This window comes from Syngnathus typhle, linkage group LG17, assembly GCF_033458585.1.
Source record: "Syngnathus typhle isolate RoL2023-S1 ecotype Sweden linkage group LG17, RoL_Styp_1.0, whole genome shotgun sequence".
NCBI classification, from domain to species: Eukaryota; Metazoa; Chordata; class Actinopteri; order Syngnathiformes; family Syngnathidae; genus Syngnathus; species Syngnathus typhle.
In genome coordinates, this window is record NC_083754.1 from 9191275 (window position 1) to 9214326 (window position 23052).

Sequence of the window (23052 nt, forward strand, 5' to 3'; positions counted from 1 at the left end):
AGCCTGTATATGTCTATTCTCCTTCGGTGCAAAATAAAATAATATTCTGCCAAAGCAGTGGTCCCCAAGTTACTTCTTGGTTATAATGGTGGTCCCTTGGAAAAAAACTGTTGAAAACACCTGCAACACATGAACGCTGATGATTCAACCAGTTGAAATAGACTAAACCGATACACACCAGTCAATTTCAGTAAAAAACAAAATAGAATTTAATGTGCAAGTTAACAACTTCATTTTGACACACATGAGGAACGTTCCAAAGCACGAGCATTCTGCATTGACCTTAAAAGTCACACTTGAATAGATAATCACATCATTTAAAGAAAAAATACCTCCAGTATTTCCATCCTGAAAATCTCGGAAAAAGTTCCACTCGCAGCACATCGCGCTTTACAAAAGTCAACTACAACCGTCTGGAGCCATTCAGCACAGTGATGCCTTGCTTTTGTTGAGTTTTCTTTTTTAAAGGCACATTTGCCACATGGACCAAGTCTATAAAAATATTCATACAGTATCTTGGCGATGAACAAATTCACCGCAAAATACATAATTGCACAATAAAACTACCCCATATGTTCAACAATTATCATCAACAATTCCCACAATAGAAGGCCGGACATTTTTGGGACAAATACTATTTTTGGACTTGATATTAAAATGAAAATAGAAAAACACTCACTTCAGCTACAACACACAATCCAACAACCTTTTGAATTGTTGAGCTTTGTTGCATTTAAGTCAAGAAGGCACTTGTTAAATCCACGGTGCAGCGGCTGTTCTGGTTGAGCGGCTCCCAAGCACTGCAGGCTCGGTCCTCACCGGTACCAAACTCAGCGACTGACCCGCCACTCTTTAAGGTGAAAAAGGCAATCGTGTGCGAGATGCGGACAAACTACGTTTGCTTCGATCTACCGTCAGACCCACTTAACCTGAGATGAGATGTCGGGGGTTCAGAGGTGAGCGCATGACAGTGCGGGTCTGACGGCAACGCTTCAGGAGTCTCGGCCGGCAGGTCTGCAGAAGCAGAGGACTGGTGCGGTCCCACAGGGCCATGTCCCTCCTGCGCTTCCGCTTGTGAGCAGTGTGCGGATTCTGGGGGTCGCGATGAGTCCGTCGATGGGTGTCGACTTTGTGGCAGGTGGTCCGCTTTTGCCGCGATGGAATAGTAAGGCAGGAAAAACCTCTCTGCCGCGCACGTCCACATGGCCAGGTATGTGTGCATGAGCAGGTGGGGGAAACGGGAAGTGAAGTAGCAAACAAAGTCATCAGGGACGGAGCCCAGCGTCTCCTGGACCTCGGCGGGCAACTCCCGGTAATGATGTTTCTGTTCAAACAAGGCGAGTGAAAGGCCATGGCCATGAAGTTGTGAGCACAAAGGAGGCGAGCACCCGCACGCTTACCTTGTTCCTCATTGCACGGAGCAGATCTCGGACTGAGCTGCCTTTGTAGGAACGGAACTTTCTCAGGTCTGCAAGCCATGAGAATTGCATGTTGTGTTGAATACAAACATGGAAATTTGCCTCAAAGAGCTTCATCCTAACACAGAAGGTTAAACATCCTAGAGCACAAAGTGCTTAGAATAGGAGTCTTGTAACTTACATCAACGAGAGAAATATGCTTTTATTTTTTATGCCATGTGGAACGTGCTTCCTAAATTTCGAACCTTGTTCACCAATACATCAAATGAGCCTTTAAAGCGCCAGGCTCATAACAGATCTGCCCTTGGCCATAAAGTCAAACGAATGAACAAAATGTATGAATGAGCCACAGCCGTGGGGCGACGGCGTTTTTCTTGTGTCCTACCCGTCTGCAGCGGCACCGTGATATGCTCCCTCCAGTCACTCTTGACCACTGCACACCCCCCTCGCTCCAGCTGGCTTACGATGGCTCCGTCCAGCGGCTCCTTCTCTATTCTGTCGCTCACATCCTGCCAGCGACAACAAGCATGCAAGTAATGCAGCTCACAAGATTAGCCTGCTCTGCAACCCCCCCCTCCCCCAACCCTAACTCCCATTCGATTCGACTCATTTCATTTATGTGCGACTAACAGGACAGACCTGGAAGAACTGCAGTTCCTTCTCCAGGCTCCAGAAGAAAGGGTGCTTGAGAACACACTCGGCCGAAGGCCTCAGATGAGGCTCCATGCTCAACATCTGCTCGATTAGCTCTCGAGCCACGATGTCGCCTGGTTCGAGACAATGACACAAAGAGGGGCCGTGACGAGGCGCTCACAAATCCCCTGGCGATCAGGTTCGGGCCTCACCGTGTTTGTCGGTCTGCAGATAGTCCAGGCTGTACGCGCCCAACAGGATATTGGCCTGCCTCTGCAGGGACTTGCCAAAAGGGTGGCGACCTTGAGACACCACGTAGTAGAAGACGCATCCGGCAGAGAAGATATCAACAGTGCAGGTCTTCAAAAGGACAAGAGACAAAATATACTGTGAACATCAGTGGTGAGTCGACAGAAACGAGAATTGTACTGTAGTGTAGATGCTATAGCTCTGATATGTGGCCATTTGGCACAGCTGGACTTTGAACTCACCGGGTTGTCTTTCCAGTCCTCGCTGAGAACCTCGGGAGCGATCCATCCCTCCGTCCCCGGCACGCCGGACCTTCTGCTGAAACTGTGACGGCCCGCTGTTAATTTCTTGCACAGGCCAAAGTCGGAGATCATGGCCCGCACCCGCCCGTGGGCGTTGGGCATGGACACCAGGATGTTGTGAGGTTTCAGGTCTCTGTGAACTGCAGGGAGAAGTCAAGGTTGAGGCGGGGGCGAGGCTGACGATGTAGTGTTGTCGCAAATGCAGAACAAGCATTTAAAAACAATGACCAATGTTGAGGGAGTGCAGATGAGCCAGTCCCGAGGTGGCCTGCTGCAACAGCATCACCGGCTCCAGTCCGCGACGGTCAAAATCTTTTATCTCTACATACTGGACAGAAGGCAACGGAGCGGAACATCACACACACTCTACTATGCCAAATAAACGCTTGAGCCAACGACGGCGAACCTCTTGAAGCGTGGCAGCGCACAGCTCGGTGGCAATGTACTGGAACTGGCGGTCCCTCTCGGTGCAGAAGTATCGAATGACATTAGGGTGCTCGTCCGACTCCCGCAGCAGTTGAACTTCCCGATCTACAAAGCTGAAGCACTCCGGGAGAATTCTCTTTACTGCCACCTGACGGTTGTCAAACTGACCCCTGGCGGCAAAAGCCAAATAGATTGGAGAGCCGAGCCCGACAACCAAATCCCGTCTACCTTTCTTCTACTTACTTGTACACGATGGTGCCCTCTGCGCCGTGACCCAGCACTCGTTTGGGATTGAATGTTATGTTGCCCACTCTCACAATGGTGAAGTCGTCCTCTGATGAGACAAAAAGGACAAACCGTCAACGGTGTCTTCTCGACAACGAGGAGCGTCGACGAACGCCATCTTGACTTCACCTCCGTCCTCGTGCTCATTGGCAGAGGCGCCCAGCTCGGAAAGGGAGAGGTTGGAATGGTTGGAGGCGCGCGGGGTCACGTTGGGGCTGCTGTGGTCTGAGCATTCCGAGCGAGCACGAGCCGCTTCCAGGTAGTCGCTGTCTGAGACCAGAGGAAGCGACGCGTCGGCGGTGGGGAAAGGCTGTTGTCTCTGCAACATCTCCAACCTCTCCTCCATCTGCCGTTGGAACTCCTGGTGCTGCAGCTGCTGCTGCTTGTGGACACTCTGCAACAAAAAAGGCACTAAAGGATCTTGGACAAAAGAAAAATGTCTTGTGGTTTCTTGTCAGTTGTGAAATATGGAAACAAGCTACGGCGGAAGCTGAAAATTCAAACAAAAGCATGATTAAAAGGACAGTGCAACAATTATTGCTCCACTCGATGTCGCTATTTAACTTGCCTTGGGGTAGGTGATCACAAAGGCCACCCAGCCAGCCAGAAGAAAAGTAGAAAAGATGATGGTGGCCATGTCTTTGAGCATGGAGTCCACAGGGGCCTCCGGGCGCACGGTGCGACCACTCAGCCCGGGTTCTTGGATCGAGGTTTCAGGCATGGGAATGTCATTCCTGACAACATTGTCCTCCTCCTAGAAGATGAAGAAAGCGAGCACCCAAAGAAACTTTTACTCTTGAGGACCACAGCATTAGTCACATTCACACAAGGCAAAACAAATAAATAATAATAAATAAATAAATAAAATAAAATTTAGTGGAAGGACACACACACGCTCACCTCCTCAGCCTTCTTGTTGCCAGTCGGTGGAATGACGTTCCCTTGGTTACGAGGAAAGTTGTCAGGGAACCTTTCCAGGATCTTGTTGTGAGCTTCAGGCGGTGTCTCGTGATGACCTAGAAGGCAAGCCTCTTGTGCTTAAAACGGTAAAGTGCGAGGATGTCGGCGTGTGGTGGGCCTACCGATGAGCAGCAGGTAGTTGCGCATGAAGTTCATGCGCTTGCGCTGGCGGAGCGCCGCATTGAATTGGACGCTGGTGCTGGGCGTGATGACGCACTCTTCGTCCTCATCCATCTCCCGCCTGTCGGGGCCCTCCAACATGGGGAAGGTGCTTCCTCGAGGCTGCGCACCCAAACAAATATTTAAGCCATTCACAAACGAAGGCACTCAATCCACTTCAAAATTTTTCCCATTGCGGGCTCAGCTCGAGTTTATTACTAAAAGGTGACAGCAAACACGACTATGTTGACATCCTTATCCTGAGGCACTCACCACCACTGTGACTCCATCGTGCACCAGGGAGGGAGACGCATACAAGCTGGTGGAGTATTTACCCACATACAAAGTGGCCCTATCACAAAATGAAAAAAGAAACATCAAAGAGCATGCTTTACATTCTTGAAGAGGTGTGCAACAGGATGCGGGGAAATGAGCCCATCCATTCATCCATTTTCTTCCGCTTATCCAGGGTTGGGTCGCGGGGCAGCAGCTTTAGGAAGGAGTCCCAGACTTCTCTCTCCCCAGCCTCTTCATCCCGGGGGATTCCAAGGCGTTCCCAGGCCAGCCGAGAGACATAGTCTCTTCAGCGCGGGGTCTCCTATCGTTGGGACATGCCCGGAACACCTCCCCAGGGAGGCGTCCAGGAGGCATCCTGATGAGATGCCCGACCCACCTCATCTGGCTCCTCTCAGCGTGGAGGAGCAGCGGCTTTACTCCGAGTCTCTCCCGGAACACCGAGCTTCTCACCTTATCTCTAAGGGAGAGCCCGGACACCCTGCGGAGGAAACTCGTTTCGGCTGCTTGTATCCGGGATCTCGTTTTTCCGGTCAATACCCATAGCTCGTGACCATAGGTGAGGGTAGGAGTGTAGATCAACCGGTAAATTGAGAGCTTTGCCTTTTGGCTCAGCTCTCTCTTCACCACGACGGACCGGTACAGAGTCCGCATTTCTGGCGACGCTGCACCGATCCGCCTGTCGATCTCGTGCTCCATCCTGCCCTCACTCGTGAACAAGACCCCAAGAATTTCTCCACTTGGGGCAGGATTTCATCGCTGATCTGGAGAGGGCATTCCACCCTTTTCCGACCGAGGACCATTTGGAGGTGCTGACCCTCATCCCGACCGCTTCACACTCGGCTGCGAACCGCTCCAGTCAGAGCTGGAGATCACGGCCTGAAGAAGCCAACAGCACCACGTTGTCTGCAAAAAGCAGAGACACGATGCTGAGGTCCCCAAACCGGACACCCTCAACGCCTCGGCTGCGCCTAGAAATTCTGTCCGTAAAAATTATGGACAGAATCGGTGACAAAGGGCAGCCTTGGCGGAGTCCAACCCTTACTGGGAACGAATCCGACTTACTGACGGAAATGCGGACCAAACGCTGGCATCGGTGATACAGGGACCGAACCGCCCTTATCAGTTGGCTTGGCACCCTGTACTCCCGAAGCACCCTCCACAGAACTTCCCGAGGGACACGGTCGAACGCCTTCTCCAAGTCCGCAAAACACATGTGGACTGGTTGAACGAACTCCCATGCCCCCTCGAGAATCCTGCCGAGGGTGTAGAGCTGGTCTACTGTTCCACGGCCAGGACGAAAGCCACACTGCCCGTCCAGAATCCGAGGTCCGACCTCCCGACGGACCCTCCTCTCCAGCACCCCTGAATAGACCTTACCAGGAAGGCTGAGGAGTGTGAGTCCCCTGTAATTGGAACACACCCTCCGATTCCCCTTCTCAAAGAGGGGAAATGAGCCTCAGACTCAAAACTAAACCAAAAATTGGGAGCTCCCCGACACAGAGCAAAAAGCAAAGCAACCAGCGGCTTCTATTTGCTTACATCATCTTATTGTCCGGCTTCTGCTCCTTGGGGAAGGGGTATTTCCACTGGGTGATTCGGCCCACCTCTCCAGACATGAAGGTGAGATAGCGTAGGGTTTCCACAGCGACATTTGTGTGAGCGACTTTGCGCAGGCCCTCACGCTGCCAGATGTACATGGCCACGACGGGCGAGTTGTAGTTTTGGACCCACCGGACGTCGCCAGACTCGATGTCCACCGTCACCACCAGCCCGTCGCCGTTGGACACAAAGTGAGCCATCTCTGCGGGCGGAGTCACCCGGATTAGCGTGGCGACCAACGCTGGCTTGCTAGCTGCCTTACTGTATTTGGCGTCATCGTCGGGAAGGGTGGAGGCATAGTCCGAATAAGTGGCGTTCCAGCGCAGCTCGCGGCTTTTGGTGTCGTACATGGTGATGGTGTATTCTGAAACGGGGACGCAATGTTTCCACTTTGAATAGGCCATGCAAGTTATGCAACGTGAACAAAAGGCAGGGAGAGGGGCCAGTATCCATTTCACCTTGACAATGCAGAAAAGTAAAACTTGATTTGAATGTCAGGCGTCGCGCCAAAGATCATTTTCTTGCTGCCGCATAATAAATACCCTGAAGGATGCGCGTCCAAAAACGTTTGAGGAGCAAAACAAGTCAAAGGAGCTCCATGACTTCAAAGTGGATTCAGTGGAACAGGTCCCATCACAATTCGACTCGCCGCACAAATGACGATGCGTTAACTGGGATGCCTTTCGTTTTGCTTACCTGTGCGTCCCAGATAGAGTAGAGAGGAGGACGGACACGGCATGTCGGCAAAGGATGATGTCAGTGTCTGCTGCTTCTCACCGGTCAACAGGTCCACCACATGCCACAAGTCCTGCTTCTTACCTACACACACACACACGCACATCACGGTCAGTATTCAGCGATGACTTGGTGCAGGGCGACAGGCTATAAGCTTCCTTGCATCGGACTTCTCATCCTCTTCTATCTGCTGCACTTTGCAAACTGACGTCACAGAGTTCAGGATGGGCCTTACCCATGTATAGGATTCCATCAGAAGTGCGGCAGGGAGACGCTTGCACCAACTCCGGAATGGTGAACGGTAATTTCTGTTTAAGAACGACAAATACACATGACCCAATGGGAACATCCTATTATTGGATGCTAACTTATGAGAGTGAGACAAGATTCAAGCTCTTACTGTGAGTCCTTCATTGTTCTTTCCACCCAGAGAATACAGGCTGCCATCATTGGGGTCGGGCAGAAAGGCCGGCCTGGAAGTTACGCGGAAGAAAAACAAGGGCGCCTTTAATGTCGCACCGACAGCAAGCAATTGAAGGACCAGTGAAAATGTTGGAAATACGTGAAAGCACTAAAAGCAACATACTCTGCAACATGGGTGGGGACCTGAAGAACTGGATCTGGAAGGACAAAAAGTTGACTTTCAAGAGTGACAGATGCAGCAATCAGCACAACAGACGGTGACCAGAAATTATTCATCCCAATGGCAAATGTTTTGAAATTCTGAGAAATCGGTCGACCAGCATGAAATCGTTTTGTTTTGTAATCGTGTTTTCCAGTCGCAGTTTTGGGACGTTGCACGCTGTGCGCTCGCTTCTCGTCCTTGAGGGGTTTGCTAATGGGACGTTGAACGCTTCGCTTGATTTCATTTGTGTCGCGGGCTCTATCTAGTGTTGAAACTGAGAAGTGCAACAGAGTTGAGCTCAATTTTCTTGTGCGGGCCATATTCAATTATGTTTTCAGAATTTGCTGCGGGCCAATAAAAACTGGACCGCGGGTCGCAGTTGGCCCGCGGGCCGTAGTTTGGACACCCCTGATCTACAGTGAAGAGGCGGCTGCGGGATTCTGGGCTTCAGGGCAGAGTGGCAAAGAAAAAGCCATATCTGAGACTGGCCAATAAAAGAAAAAGTAAGATGGGCAAAAGAACACAGACATTGGACAGAGGAAGACTGGAAAAAAGTGTTGTGTACGGATGAATCAAAGTTTGAGGTGTTTGGATCACAAAGAAGAATGTTTGTGAGACGCAGAACAACTGAAAAGATGCTGGAAGAATGCCTGACGCCATCTGTTAAGCATAGTGGAGGTAATGTGATGGTCTGGGGTTGCTTTGGTGCTGGTAAGGTGGGAGATTTGTACAGGGTAAAAGGGATTCTGAATAAGGAAGGCTATCACTCCATTTTGCAACGCCATGCCATACCCAGTGGACAGCGCTTGATTGGAGCCAATTTCATCCTACAACAGGACAATGACCCAAAACACACCTCCAAATTGTCCAAGAACTATTTAGAGAAGAAGTAGGCAGCTGGTATTCTATCGGTAATGGAGTTGCCAGCGCAGTCACCAGATTTGAACCCCATTGAGCTGTTGTGGGAGCAGCTTGACCGTATGGTACGCAAGAAGTGCCCATCCAACCAATCCAACTTGTGGGAGCTGTTTCTAGAAGCGTGGGGTGCAATTTCTCCAGATTACCTCAACAAATTAACAGCTAGAATGTCGAAGGTCTGCAATGCTGTAATTGCTGCAAATGGAGGATTCTTTGACGAAAGCAAAGTTTGATGTAAAAAAAATCTTATTTCAAATACAAATCATTATCTCTAACCTTGTCAATCTCTTGACTCTATTTTCTATTCATTTCACAACGTATGGTGGTGAATAAGTGTGACTTTTCATGGAAAACACAAAATTGTTTGGGTGACCCCAAACTTTTGAACGGTAGTGTATGTGTGAAATTATTAACACATTATTATATAATCGACTTGTTATTTTCACACTAAACTGCATAAGGGCGCTCTAGGCCTGTGGAATAATTGGAACTGCAACTGACGATGAGTTGACGTAAGTCACGTAGAAGAGAAAGCGCTGCATCTTCTACCTCTGGAGTTAGAGAAGTTGTTTGAAAGTGACACAAAGGATGAAGATTTCATTGGATTCAGTGATTTGGAGTTATACAGATGGTTTGGTAAACTTGTTCACATGTAATCTATGCTATAGTTATTTGAATAACTCTTAATATTTTACATCAGGCACGTGCTCAGTTTCTTGTTTATGTGTAATGTAATGTTAGCATACCGGACAATTATTCAGCCTGTTGTTGCCTCTATTCTATTTTTATTTCAAATTGCCTTTCAAGATGATGTGTCTGTTCTTGGTGTTGAATTTTATCAGATAAAATTCCCCCCCCAAAATGCGACTTATACTCCAGTGCGACTTATGTCTTATTCTTCTTTGTTATTATGCATTTTATGGCTGGAGCGACTTGTACTCCAGAGCGACTTATAGTCCGGAAGGTTTCCACAACATAAGGCGCTTCAGGTTAATTGTCTCGTCCTTGTCATGTTGGTCTTCGGCAATGGTCCCGGCTTTCCAAAAACCTTGAACTGTGCCTTGTAGGCATGGCTCTTTGCCGATGCCATTTTAGAAGGTTCTAATGCCGTTTGCTATGCACAAACCGATAGTATTTATTTATCTATGGCGGCGGAGGTACGTACTCTACGTGTTGCGTACACTCCTCTGATTGTTGTTTTTTCCCCAGATCTACATAAAACGTCATGTCCTCTGATTGGTTCATCGAGTCTACATATTACGCCAGGATATTACCTCTCTGTGTGCCACACAAAACAACTTTACAGATTTTGGAATTCGGTCCACACAAAAGGCGCACCTTATTAAAAGGTGCACCTTCGTTTTTCTTTTTTTAGATAATTAAGTAATAATTAAGTGCGCCTTATGGTGCGGAAAATACGGTACACTAAAAAATGAATCACTACTCTGAAAATGGCCCCAGTTAAAAGACAAGTAAGAAGAATTATAATCTTGCTGGTGTGAACACACAGGTTGTGGACCAGATGGTCCTGATCCTTTAGACGTGCCCGAAGCAGTCAACAAGCGTGCACGTGTGTGTGTGTTAGGGTTGCGGTCACTGCAAAAGGCAACTATTTTCTGTCTTATCTCTGACAAGCGCAGAAGACGGCCCTGTTGGCGCGCCTGTGTCAACCTTGACAGCAGCCAAGCTGTATTTGCCCCCCCCTGGCCGTTAATCATTACACATTTTTCCACAGTCAAAGCGAGATCTCAAGTGCGGCCCAACCGCAACGTCTGCAGTCATCTCAGAAACCTCCTCGGGTAGCTATCAGACAATAAAACAAGTATGTGCTCACCTTCTTTCAGCGTCCATTTGATGGAACCGGATTTCTTGCTCACTGCGTGCAAATTTCCATCCAGAGTGGACACAAAGAGCAAGCTCTCGGGGAGCGAAACCGTGCCGCCGTTGCAAAACACCTGAAAAGATGGCAGGCAAGACAAACAAAAAAACAAAGAGCAACGCCATTACCAAAATGCCTTGTCACGTGCAATTAAGAGCATCAAAGGTTTTTTCATTGAACAACATGCTGATGCTACATTTCTGTGGTGCAAGTGAAACGGGAAGAAAACCAGATAACCTCGCCAGGGGACTCCCCCTCAAATACCTCAGCGACTCATGTTTGCAGCCTACCCAAAAACAGAAATACGTAAAGCAGAAAGTAAAGAGGAAGTTTCTCCGTGCAGCATTCTGAAAAGTTTGATATAGCGTCGTTAGCATAATAGCTTGTCATTTTGGAATGTTCTCAGAAAACAAGAGACAACTACAAATTCCACAAATAAGAGTCCAGTAGCCGCGACTCTGCACAATTGGAACCCCTCTCCTCACACACGCACACGCACACACACACACACACACACACATTTTGGCAAACAAGTTGAAATAACTTGACAATAATGTGACGAGGCTAGTGATATGCAAGCACGCTTTAGGGGATTTTCAGCTGATTTGGAATCCGCAAAATGCAGCTTGGACAACAAAGTTACACTGTTTTGTTTTTGTTGTGCCACCAACAACGGAGCAGCCAAGATTGTCATCTTTGTCATCGCTATTGATGGAAATCTCGCACTAATCCCCCTGAAGGGTCCTTGGGGTGGGGGTGGATATGATGCAGATTAGCCATCGCTAATTGCTAATAGACTCATCTCAGCATTTAGACACTTTTAATGGGTGGAGTCTGGGGGATTTCAAGTGCCCTTAAGATGAACACAAAGTACCCGCCGCCCCCTCAGCGGTAATGTGCTGTTAGCAGAAAAAAAACTACAACAATGAGGCCAAAGGTGGAGAAGGAAAAAGCAACACTAGGTGTACGGAGGAAATGTCCACTGTTGTCAGCTTTTCCCAATTTTATTCGAGACACCAATGCTAGGCAGATGATGAAACTGCTCATGCGCAATACAAGACTGGAGGCATCATTAGCATGCGCAAACATAAAATGATCAAACAATCCGCATTGAGCTCAAGTTTGTCATCATCGAGCCAGCAAATTTCACATCGCCGCCGTGTATTTGTTGAAGCCCATGTGCGCTTATCAGAAGCGCGGCGGTGTTTCGGCCCAGCGTGGGTCATGTCACGTGTTGGACCCCTGCGTGGGCACGCGTAGCCAATCTGCAGCTGTGATAAGATAGCGCAAGACCGCAACTTATTTGTAAGCCAAGTGGCCTGTGTTGGTGCGCTGCGATGGGACCACAAGTCCGCAGAGATCAGGAACAGGCAACAAACATCAAATTACTCTGACTTTCCCTCCAAGCCAGCGGAAAAAGGCGCCGGGCTACTTCCCGTTGGGTCACTTAGCAACCAGCATCAAATAACAGCAAGCTACCGCTGTCCCTTCGCAGTACGGTGTGTAACTAGCTTTGGCATTTTCAATGAAGCAAAAACGCGGATGGTTTTTGGAATGTGCAATGAAGCTTCCGGAGAAAACTTGTACTGGTAAAACGAGTTAATTCCACACAGACGTGCGATTCCGGCGTGCTCCACAAATATTGCCAACAACAGAATTTGGATTTTCATCAATTTGCATTGTTCATTGCTCGCCCTTCATAAAATCTGCAAACTAACCAATAATTTCGAGTGCCAGCCCAAGTTCATTGCAATAAACTCGAAATCCACTTCCTCTGCTGTGATGCAATCCATCCATTCCATGCATCTCTGGTCATCTGTAACACCCACCTACGGCAAGTTAGCAAGTTGCATACTGCACTCTCCATCGACCATCATACACGCTCTGCCTCCTGTGGTGAAAATTACACCGACTTTTCACATCACATTGATGTTTATTGGGCTGAGTGGAAGATGTGCAACACGATTGAATTAACAGATACGATAACAAAAACACATGCTGCTCTTACGACACATCAGTCACAAGAGTATCAACCGCCTTTGCATACTACTGCCCTATCAACATCTGACCAAAATTGTCACTCTGTAAACAAATTCGACGTCATCAATTACGCCATTTTACGTTTATACGTCAGGTTCTGTGAAGCTCCCTGGCTCATGATGTGCTTTTGGTACACGCAAAGCAGGCTCACCATACCTTGAGCCCAAGCTAATAGTAGCCAGTGGCGTTAATCACCTGGAAGAATTAGTTTTTCACTTGCGTTAAGTCAAACGTGTGCTAGTTGATACCTTGAGTGGCAGAGCGGCATAGTAGAGCAACATGCACCAGAGCAGGGCCCGGCTGCTCACTGTCCAGTCCATCATTTGGGGTCTGAGAAACGAAAGGAGACGACTGGTCTTTGACGTCCGTTCACTCCATACAAGACGTCATTTTGCTGGCTACGCGAATGTTGTGAAAGGTTTGATCGAGAGTCGAAAACAGCATTGTGGCAGCGCTCCGGCCATACCAGTTAGCTTTTTTGCTTCCTGAAATGAAACCTGGGAGGGGGTGGGACTTTGGGGAAGACGTGACACAAGATTGGAGGAGGGGCCGTCCCGAGGGGCGGTGCCAGCAAATAAGAGACGAGGACAGGCGACGGAAATGGTTCAAATCACTTCTGGGAGCAGGCTACTGCCCAACATGTTTTCGCCGCCGAGACGGATTCTCGTCGGAGGCGCGGGCTTCGTGCCCGAAAAATATCTTAATTTAGTTTTTATTTATAAATTTCCTTGCAAGATGACGCTTTGATTATGTCGCTTTTTATATTTTCATGAAGCGTTCATTGTTCACGGTGCGTCATCATTACCCCTAGGCCGCATCGATTGACAAATGTTATGGTAAGCACTTTGATTCAATCCGGACTAAGAGAATTAAAAGGTGGCCTTTTCTTTTTCTTTTCTCACAGAAGTGAATGCTAAGCCATGGCGAAATAGTTGTCACGTGGCTAGCAAACACATGGTGCACCACAGAGGCCTTTACTATGTAAGAATGCGTTTTTAAGAAGTTGGCGCTGTTCATAATGATTCAAATGCGTTTGTACAATGAAGTAAACTTAAAATCGGATCCAGCCCCATATATTATTGTATGCCAGGTTTGTCGCTGTTTGACTTATTTAATACATTTCTATTTTATCACGCAGGGCGTCTCAAGCCCCCCCCCCCCACGACAGCCTGAACTGAACTGGATCCACGTGGCTTAGAAGAGTGTGCTATATATTCAAATAAAGCACATTTTCCTCTTAAGAACGAGTTTCATTTAATGTCTTAATGAATAATGCACTATGTGAATCCTGGTTGACATATTTGGTGGTCATGCAGGTTTAAAAGAAATGGTGCAAGAACAAAAATCACAAGTCCTGTTATAACTGGAGTTTCTTGGCAACTTTCCCAAGTTTCTCTTTTAAAGCAAGACACAGTTGTAGTGTAATTGTCACAAGTGAGAGGCGGTTAATTTTACAATCACTTGGCAGTTGACTTTTTTTTTTTAAACTGGAAATTCTAGGATAACCAGAAATGCTTGATGCTGAACAACTAGGTGTCTGTTCTGAGTATTTTCCCGGGTTACATGAAGTCCTAATAAAGTGATGTTTAACATAAATGCTCTTTGCTTCATCTATATCAAATTATGACCTCCATTTATTAGCTTTTTTTTTAATTGATACACAATGACCTGAACTGTAACATCACTGAACACAACAGCAATGTTTCTTCACAGTGCAAATGAACATCAAAACTTGTGGAAACAATTTGTACAACAATGGCACATTTTTTTAAGCGTGGCTGCAAATGGTGCACTGTGGAGGAATGTTTGCTTATTTTAAAGGCACTTTCTGCCTCAGTGACACTGACAAGAAACCGTCACCTGTAAAGCAACTAAATGTTGCCAGATCTGCACACAATACAGAAAAAAAAAATTGAATGGCAAAAGATGCACTTGTTGGCTTGATGTCTCTCTTGACATGATTGAAACAATATGGCTGAAATCCAGAAAAGAGACCCCAAAACGTCAGTTTTTTAATCCTGTTGAGCTGGCAAAATATATATAAATATTCCCCCTGCAGATGACTGTCAGTCAGGAAATGTACAGATTTGAAAGCAAGAGTACTCGACTGCAGACGTTGGCCACTAATGACCCTTCGAGCCGGACTGCAAGAATGCTTTGGCAATAAAAACACATGACTAACTTTTGAATGAAAAGTGTTGCTAAGAAGCACATTGTCAAGTGAACGAGCGACTCAAATACATTCATTGGATTTCGGCAAAGCGTTCGGCTGCTCGTACTGTACATTACAATCCATGCAAGCACTGCCTCCTTTCTCAAGTACTTCTCCCGCAAGAAACAAGGTTTCGTTCATTGAGCTGTTTGCAAACTCGTGCCAGGCACACACAGCAAAGATGGCCGGAAGAGTCTCCGTAGGGAATTCGTTCATGGGGGATAATTATTTACTCATCCTTTGTGACAAAGGTGAACAAACTTTTCGCAAGGCGTCGGAAAGGTCACGAAATATGCAGCGTACAACTCAAGTTTGGTGTAACCGTAACTCACAGATTGAAATGCTTCTTATTGTTCAATCAAACGGCTACTTCTCAAAATGCCACGACATCCAGTTGCCACGGTGACAAAAAACAGCAGTCCGGACGTCGCCTTCACATATGGCAGACCTCGGACTCTTCGGGTTCTGGGCCCCTCAAGGCATCGTGTGACTCGCTCATTGAGCTAGCATTGGAACGCGTGTCCATGGCAGAGTGCATGATGGGTAGCCACAAGTCATCCATGTTTGGCATGACAAATATTTTCTGTCGGGAGGACAAAACATATTTTGACTTTCGGGGTACCACAGGGTAGCACCAGCCCTACTGAATTTATGACATCGGCTATCGTTGATTTGAAGTGCGTGTTTGGCATGCAGCCAAAAATTAATTGGATGGCCATTTTACAATCTCCAACCTGCATCTTCAAATTGCATGCAATATGCTCTGCTCTCAAGGTTGCCACACTCATATGCATCTTGAAATTGGACCGCAGTGTGCAGAACAACCAGTTCAAGTACAGTGGCGTAGCCAAGCCGGGGCGGCACCCCGGTTAGGACTCCCTGCGCCCTGGTTGAAAAAAATCGAGCTTTTTCGATTATTCATTTTCATGCCGTTTTTTTCTTTCAGTCTTGCGCGAATGTGCTTGCGCTATTCTATGTGCGCGATGTTATCCATTCACCGTTTGCCTCCCGGACCCGGATGTTGTTTTAGTAATCAGCGAACGGCGTGGGTGATGTTAGATTTTTTTTCCTGTGGGCGCGCGCCCCTACTGGAAAAATTCCTGGCTACGCCACTGTTCAAGTACCTGAAACTCCTGGTCCAGTTTCTTCTCGATCCATTCGGTCACATGGACAAGAGTGACCTCCCTCTCTCCGAGTTTGGGCCGCGCTTTGAGCTCCAGGTGAGGTGGACTGCGGAAGCCGTACCTGAGCGCCCAGAAGTACACCTTAATGCAGTGCTTCTCAATTATTTTCTGTTACGCCCCCCCCTAGCAAGAAGAAAACTATTCGCGCCCCCCCTTCCCCACCGTGACTATCCTAACTTGTCTTGTAAGTCGTAAAATGTTGCACTGTCGCAAACGTGACAGAAGTAACAATGAGAGCGCCACTGCCCCCTGCTGTGAAGATTCGCAATTACACTTTATTCTAGTACTGCCAAAAAAAAAAGCCTGTTCCCCAGGGTCACACGCGCCCCCCCAGATATAGCACCGCGCCGCCCAAGGGGGACGCGCCCCACTATTTGAGAAGCACTGCCTTAATGGGACGTGTTATCCAGCAGAGGGCACTAGCGCTATCCCCTCAAGCATAAAAGGTCAACTTACCATATCCTGTCGGTAGGAGGCGGCGGTATGTTGACGGCAAGCGTGCCTCGACACTCCTGCACCTCCACGGTGAGCAGCAGCGGCGTGTTGGCCACCTCCTCCATCTTCTTCTTGATGAACTCTGTTTCTGTAGCCTTCTGGAAGTACTTGGACTTGGCGATCTTATCCACAAAGCGCATGATCTTGCTGGGCCTGTGGCCCCCCACGTAGCTGAGTGGAGAGTGAGTCACGCTGATTATTTCTTAATGACAAGTTGCTAAGGCCCCATGATGGGAAAGAGCGGCTGGGTGCTCAGGTAATTCAGCGCTAGGTCAGAAGGTGGGAACATTTGCTTCCAACCAACACGTTCGTGTGGCTTTTCAGATATTGCTCTGCTCACCTTTCGCCTCCGGGGAAAACGGCTTTGTCACTGAAAAGTTCTGCAGGATCCTCCTCATCGGAGGAGCCGGCGCTGGATGACTCCTCGTCGCTGTCCGCCAGACAGTAAGTGCGTGGCCTTGACCACTCCTTGCTGTGCTCGCCAAGGCCCTCGCCCTCCTTGCCCAGACGGGCGAGGTTCATCTTGGTCTCCAGAGTCATGAGGAACGAGCCTGTGTAGGAGACCTCCAGATCGAACCACAAACCTGGAGGGACAAGCCAGACAAGAAGAAAGCTTTTGACCTACGTGGCTGTGGTTGCCATGGCGATAAAACCATTGCTGTTAGCGGCGAGCCATTTCATCCCTTGCCAGAAGAGTACTTTTATCCTGTCATCATAGATGAAAAGGTCAGGCCTCGGGCAGCTGCACTTCCTAGCTGGGTGAACTTCCTGTAGTAAGATCTGAGCTCTCAGTGAATAGCCCAAGACCGTAAGTAACTAAAAACAGATGTGTCATTTCAATGAGTTGGCATAAAATGATGGAAAAGGACTTTTTGTGGGACATGTGCTTGTTTGTTTGTTTGTTTGTTTTATTTTCCAGAAAAGTGCAAGCTGAAAATCAACTCGACCATTGCTCGCCGATGTCATCGCCAAGGGCGAAGGGAGATTTTGGGTGCGAATCCACGTTCAGGTTCCTACCTTGGTGGTCCACAGAAGGTTTGGAGGCACCGAGAATCTTGGGCATGGAGAAGCCCATATCGAGTTCCGTTAAGGTGAGCTCATTCATAACATACGGCAGCTGAAAGGAAAAAAAATCCCAAAAAGGGTCTTTCAGTGCGTTGGTACTTGAAGCGCATTTGAGTTGGATTTGAGATCAATTTAAGGGGAGCACCCACCCGGATTTTACTGAGCTTCATTTGAATCTTTTTGGAGACGACGTTGGCCCAGTGCTTCTCTCCAAGGAAGTCCCAGAATATTCTCCCCAAAAAAGCGTTGACCCAGGCTTCTGGTTCGGCCGACTCATGTGAACACTCGGGCCTCTGAGGGGAAAACGGTTAGATGGAACAAAAATGAAATGAAAAAATACAACGATGCTCAATTTGCTATTTTGCTGAGCACACTCTATTGCTTTAAAACGGAGCAGAAGCTCTTTCTCGGGTTTGGCAGAGGGTGTTTTTCCACATCAAACAATATTTTGCAGCGCTACATTCCAAATATAGAGGCTTATTTTCTAGATTTTCCAAAAGAGAAGTGAAATGAATCAATTACAACTCATCAAGAAGCAGAACCTCCAAAGTTCAACCGTCTGTTCTGCCAATTTCCAAGCTGTTTGAATTTCACAAATGCTCCCAGTCCAAATAATCGCAACAATGTGCCACAGGGTGATGTCAAAGCACTACTTTCATCTAAATGATGTTTCACCACATTCCTTACCTTTTTGGTGCTCGAGGGGCTCCTGTCGGGGCTGCGTCCGCCAGGACTTTCAGCGGCGGCCGGGCTTGTGGGCCGGGGGCTGACGTACTTGGCCATGTACACGTCATAGTCCAAGAGGGTTCTCTGCCTCGAGGAGCTCTCCCGGCGGCGAGGCTGAGGGTGGCACGGCTCGTCGGAGCTTCCTCGGCCGTCGGCCTCCTGACTGCCCACACACTGGTGGCTGTAGCAGGGCTGCGAGGCTAAAACAAAAAGAATGGACATTGTGGCATTTAGGGCGAAGATTTTGGTGCATCGCACACTGACCACTCTTGGGCAGACGGCCGCCTCGGCCATCAGACTTCATCTGGGACGCCAGCAGAAATCTCCGGAACCACTCCTCTTTTTCCCGCCCGGTCCTCCCAAACAGGTAGATTGTCAGATCCCCTCCTCCCGGCGTCGGCTTCTTTAGCTCGTCCGTGGACGTGTCGGCTTTTTCAACCTTGTTGCCCCCTTGCTCCGCCTTCTCATCCAGCGTTGTGGGCTTCCCGTCCTCTTGGGTCTTCTTTGACATGAAGTCCTGCTGCTTGGCCAGCTCAATGCAAATGGGGTACTTCTTGTTCCAAACTCGTTTTCTTGCTAGGCTTTGTGGCATCAGGTAGATCTTTGGAGGAGGGGACATAGTTGAGAAGGTCAGGGCTGAAAGCGGTGTACATGGGCACGCTCGCGACTTTGGCTTTGGGCAAATTTAGCGCACCTTGCTGTCGGTCACGTCGTAGATCTTCTGGCTGACGTAGGTGACGTCAGGCTTAGGCTCGTTGTGAGCGGCGCGGCGGGAGATGTTGCGGTTTGGTTTTGACAGTCGCAGAATGGAACCTTCCAGGCGTAGGAAGACTGAGTGCGTCAGGGTGGCGTGGTACATCTCCGGGTCGTAGCTGTGGATCTCGTTCATCCAGCCCTGAGATGCGACGGCCGTGCAGAAGGGAAGACAAAAGAGGGTTGAGTGCAACTGGCTGAGCAGCAAAGATGCGGATGTCTCACCTTGAAAATGCCCGGTTCTTGGATATCGAGCCGGGCCGCGTTCCAAGGTTCTGTCCTGCGTCTTTGCTTCCTCATTGCCAAGTGGGAGCGCCGCGGAGCTGACAGCCAAAGGACCAGAATGGCCAAGGTCAAGCCCGCCAACGTGCCGTGGAGCACCGCGCATACATACGGCGGGAGCGGTAGGACCAAGTACCCGTACACCAACTGGGTCAGGCAGACCAGGCCCATCCAAGGCACAGTTGCCTCTTCTTCCTCCTCTTCTTCCTCCATCTCCCTTTCGCTAGCGCTTCCGCGGGATCCGGGGCGCTCCCCGTCCGGGGTCTCCGTGTCAGTGCACAAGTCAAAGTCTTCGCTGTAAAGCTCACAAAAGTCCTCGTCTTCCAGACGGGCCGCCAGGGCCGACATGGAGCAGCGACCCAGATTGAGCGACGGAGACCTGGCCAAGGCGGATGCAGAGGTCTGGCTGAGAGGAAAGGAGAGATCGACACAATCGGGTCCGTGCCCGGTGGGTGTTTCTTCATCTTCCTGGCCCTCTGCTCCCTCCTCCTCCTTGATGCTGCTGCCGTAACCTTCCGAGTGTCCGTTGACCGCCGCAATGCCGCTCAGCTCCGACGCACTGGATGACAGCAACCTGGCTCGATGGGGGCTGCCCGTGGCCGATTCCTCGCCCATGATCTTACTAAAAAGCTGCAGGGGGTCTGACATCACCTCGGAGAGACGCCGCCTTGTATCCTCGATCTTGGCTTCTACTTCTTGAACCTTGAAGAAGGACCTGCCATCCGGCGATACAGTGGGAGATGAGGGGGCCGTTTTAGAGTCTCCGCCCACCTGGGTGGCTACGACAGGGCCGGTGGACAAGCGAGGCTGGGAGAACTGTTTGAAGAGTTGCATGTTGCGAGGAGGCGGCCGCTGCGACGGTTGCGCTTGTTGCTGGTGGAGGGCGGGATGAAGAACATGATGAACGGAGTCTTCCTGCTGCTCAACCTTTGATGTCTCTGTGGAGAGGGACTTGACAAAAGATTTCATCAAGTGTCTGTGGCGGGCGTGCAACGGTGCGACGGCAGCTTCGCGGGCCTCCGCCTCGTTGGACATGGACCCGACCAGGCTGAGGAAAGGTCGGGAGGATGACAGCCCGGACGACTTGCAAGGGGAAGAGGAGCTGGAGGTTGTGGCCGGGAGATTGGCGAAGGGATCTTCGGAAGGCCAAGAGGAGCTGGTGGGAGGAGTGCAACTCACTTGAGGGTTGCTCAAGGTGGACATGATTGTCATGGCCGAAGAGCCGACGTTTGCGTGAGCGCTGGCCGCCGTGCTCTCCGATTCAAAAACCAAGTCCTCTTTTGACCTGCAAACCTCCAGAGCTCCCGAATCGTCCAGCTCTGACTTCCCTCCATAAAGCTCTTCTTCCTCGTCGTCCTCCTCCTTGCCCAGAGCGGAGAAGTGGATGGTAATGGTGTCTCGCGAGAGGGAGCGCTGGACCTGCAGTTTGGGTGAGGGCGCGTGCCGAGAGGGTGGAGTATTGGCACGTTGGCTAGCTCCCCTTCCGTCGCCACCATGATGGCTCATCGCCACCCAGAGCGCGGCTCAAGGCCTGGAGGGCAACGACATGAAAACACTCAAACTCACTGTTGCACAGCAGAGTACATTCAATTGTCATGACCCTTTGAACGGAAATGCAAGCACTCTTCGACGTGCTTAAATTTCAATTAATTATTTTGAAAATTATTAAAACAAACCAGAAAAAAGATTTTGTCTCATTTGTTAGAATATTAATTAATAAATAAATAAATTAATTAATTAATTATATTTACAAAATCAGACATCCCTAAAATGATGTCATCTTACAAAATCCCAACTCTGTCATGACTCGTCCCCGGTTATTTTGATATGTGTATGTTGTTGTGGTTTCTGTTAGTGTCTCTGTGTACTCACCCCTCCCCTCCTGTGTCTGCCCATGATCAGTGTGATCACCCTCACCTGCCGCTCATTGCCTGTCTTGTATTTAAGTCCTGTCTGCCCCTCACCACTCTCGTTCTTGTCTCATGTCTTTGTCTGTTCTGTGTCAGTCAGTCAGTCAGTCAGTCAGTCAGTCAGTCAGTCAGTCAGTCAGTCAGTCAGTCAGTCAGTCAGTCCAGTTATTGTTTTGTTAGGTAGTTATGTTAGTTTGTCCGTCTGTCAGTTCCCCTTCATCCTCCATTCCAACTCCCCTTTTCCTTCAGTAAACCCCGGTCCAAACTGCATTTGGTCGCCCAAGCTCCACTCATTTCCTGACAGACTGTACATTAAGATGCGATGATGGGAGGTGACATTCTCCGTGCCTTAACTACTAAAGGCAGATAATACAAAAAAAAAAAAAAACACACCTCAACCTTTTAGAATTTACGTCTGTCAGCAAACATCAATGCATGGCAGGCAGTACATGTGCCAGTTGCAATGCCAACAGCGATATTACTATTAATGTGCTCGGTCTTATCCTCGCAACCTCTTTTTTGTAGGTAACCATTTAAACAATCTAAAACCCCAATCAATTAACAGGAATTCTCATAGGAAGAGCCAAAATGCGATGTTGTTGCATCACATTTGGGTTTACGGGATCTACAATGCGAGTGGGAAAATATTCCACATCGCTTCACGCATTCACGTGATGTTAATTGCCATAAACGCGCTCTTAAAGAGACACGACTTCATTTTTGCCTCACAGTATGCTGGCTGGAGTGTAGCATCATCGGGGCCGCTTTATTTATGGCGATTGCGAGGAAGACTTGGGTTGTTAATCTAACGGGACCTACAGGGACAAAATAATCCGGTTCATTGTCAAATCCAACCGCTGCAAATTTAATCCATCCAGAATGTAAATAACTTCAGTCTCACCCTGGTTACTGCATCCTCATCTCGGGGATGTCCAGGCCACACCGTAGCATCCAAAACAGAATTTGAATATCTGCGTAATCCGATCTGGTTCCGGACGTGATGAGCCCCATGCACCATGGACACCCCCAACCCCCAATAGAGATGGCTGGTTGCGGGGGTTTCCGAGCGGCCCAACTTGCTACGCGGCACGTCTCTCTGGCGCGATACGCGTTCTGGGCTGGGTTGGGCTGGGCTGAGTTTGTTTTGGTGAATGGGAGTCGGTCCGCGCCACACCCCCTCGTCAACGGGGACATTGCATATGCGTCCCCTCCCTCCGTGGACGCGGGTTCGTCATGATGGACTACTGCATGAGGACGCTCGGCTGCTGCACGACGAGGAGGCGAGCTGCGTCATGGCACCGCAGGAGCGCGCTTCCCCTTCCGCAAATTCAGCTCCGTCTCGCCTGAACATGGACGACAGTTTATCAACCTACAAAAACCAACAAAATTCAATCAATTCTTTGCATCGCGATTAAAAGCGACGGAAAATGTTGTCAAAATGCTTCATATCTTGGTCAGATTTGAGCCAACGAATTGCAGGCGCACATAGTACCTGTTCGTCGGAACATGATGCCACCTAGCGGTCATATTTAGCATGTCAGCATGAGCGTCAACGCAGGTCAATAAAACGTTCAGTTATCAACAGCACCACCTTCTGGCGAGAAAATGTGCATGGCGTTCGTCGGGTCTTCTGACCGGAGTTTTGTAAATTGTCTAATAATAAGAAAGAAAGAGGAACGTGTTGCAGTGATTATAACTTCACACAGGCACACTTTGTCCTGGTGTGAGGTTCTTGTTGCTCCCTCTAGCTTTGCAAAGTGATCCCGCATGATGAATCATATGAGGCCCCCTGCTGTTCAACTCTCAAGGCAGGCATGCAAGCAGTTCATCTCCCTTCTGATGTGCTGATGCTAATGAGCTTTTTCTTTACGAAAAACGATGGTGCGGGTGGTGGTAGTGG

General features: G+C 48.9%; 1 protein-coding gene and 1 long non-coding RNA gene across 4 annotated transcripts; one reads left to right on the forward strand and one right to left on the reverse strand.

Annotated features, from left to right (window-relative positions):
* Window positions 1-185: 185 nt before the first annotated feature.
* LOC133170621 (serine/threonine-protein kinase/endoribonuclease IRE1-like) lies at window positions 186-22764 on the reverse strand. 3 transcript variants are annotated; one of them, XM_061303681.1, is made up of 32 exons: window positions 22645-22764; window positions 22054-22521; window positions 19186-20773; window positions 18902-19102; window positions 18472-18808; window positions 18169-18407; window positions 17631-17774; window positions 17434-17533; window positions 16757-17000; window positions 16378-16587; window positions 15862-15982; window positions 10441-10561; window positions 7650-7683; window positions 7464-7536; window positions 7299-7371; window positions 7025-7147; window positions 6591-6692; window positions 6269-6530; window positions 4706-4784; window positions 4396-4555; window positions 4214-4329; window positions 3882-4067; window positions 3443-3707; window positions 3272-3362; window positions 3009-3198; window positions 2831-2930; window positions 2543-2742; window positions 2264-2411; window positions 2058-2185; window positions 1804-1927; window positions 1401-1468; window positions 186-1324 (listed from the first exon to the last, which is right to left on the reverse strand). In XM_061303681.1, the coding sequence occupies exons 3-32, from the start codon at window positions 20746-20748 to the stop codon at window positions 893-895; spliced, it is 6234 nt and encodes a 2077-aa protein (XP_061159665.1). In that variant the 5' UTR covers window positions 20749-20773; window positions 22054-22521; window positions 22645-22764; the 3' UTR covers window positions 186-892. The 3 variants fall into 3 exon arrangements, with proteins under 3 accessions (XP_061159665.1, XP_061159664.1, XP_061159666.1); XM_061303680.1 differs by lacking the exon at window positions 22645-22764 and having other exon boundaries at window positions 22054-22638; XM_061303682.1 differs by lacking the exons at window positions 15862-15982; window positions 16378-16587; window positions 16757-17000; ... (6 more) ...; window positions 22054-22521; window positions 22645-22764 and adding an exon at window positions 12774-13039.
* Window positions 13100-14121, forward strand: LOC133170625 (uncharacterized). Its single transcript, XR_009718608.1, has 2 exons — window positions 13100-13361; window positions 13664-14121. It is a non-coding gene; the product is annotated as an uncharacterized LOC133170625 (long non-coding RNA).
* Window positions 22765-23052: the final 288 nt, after the last annotated feature.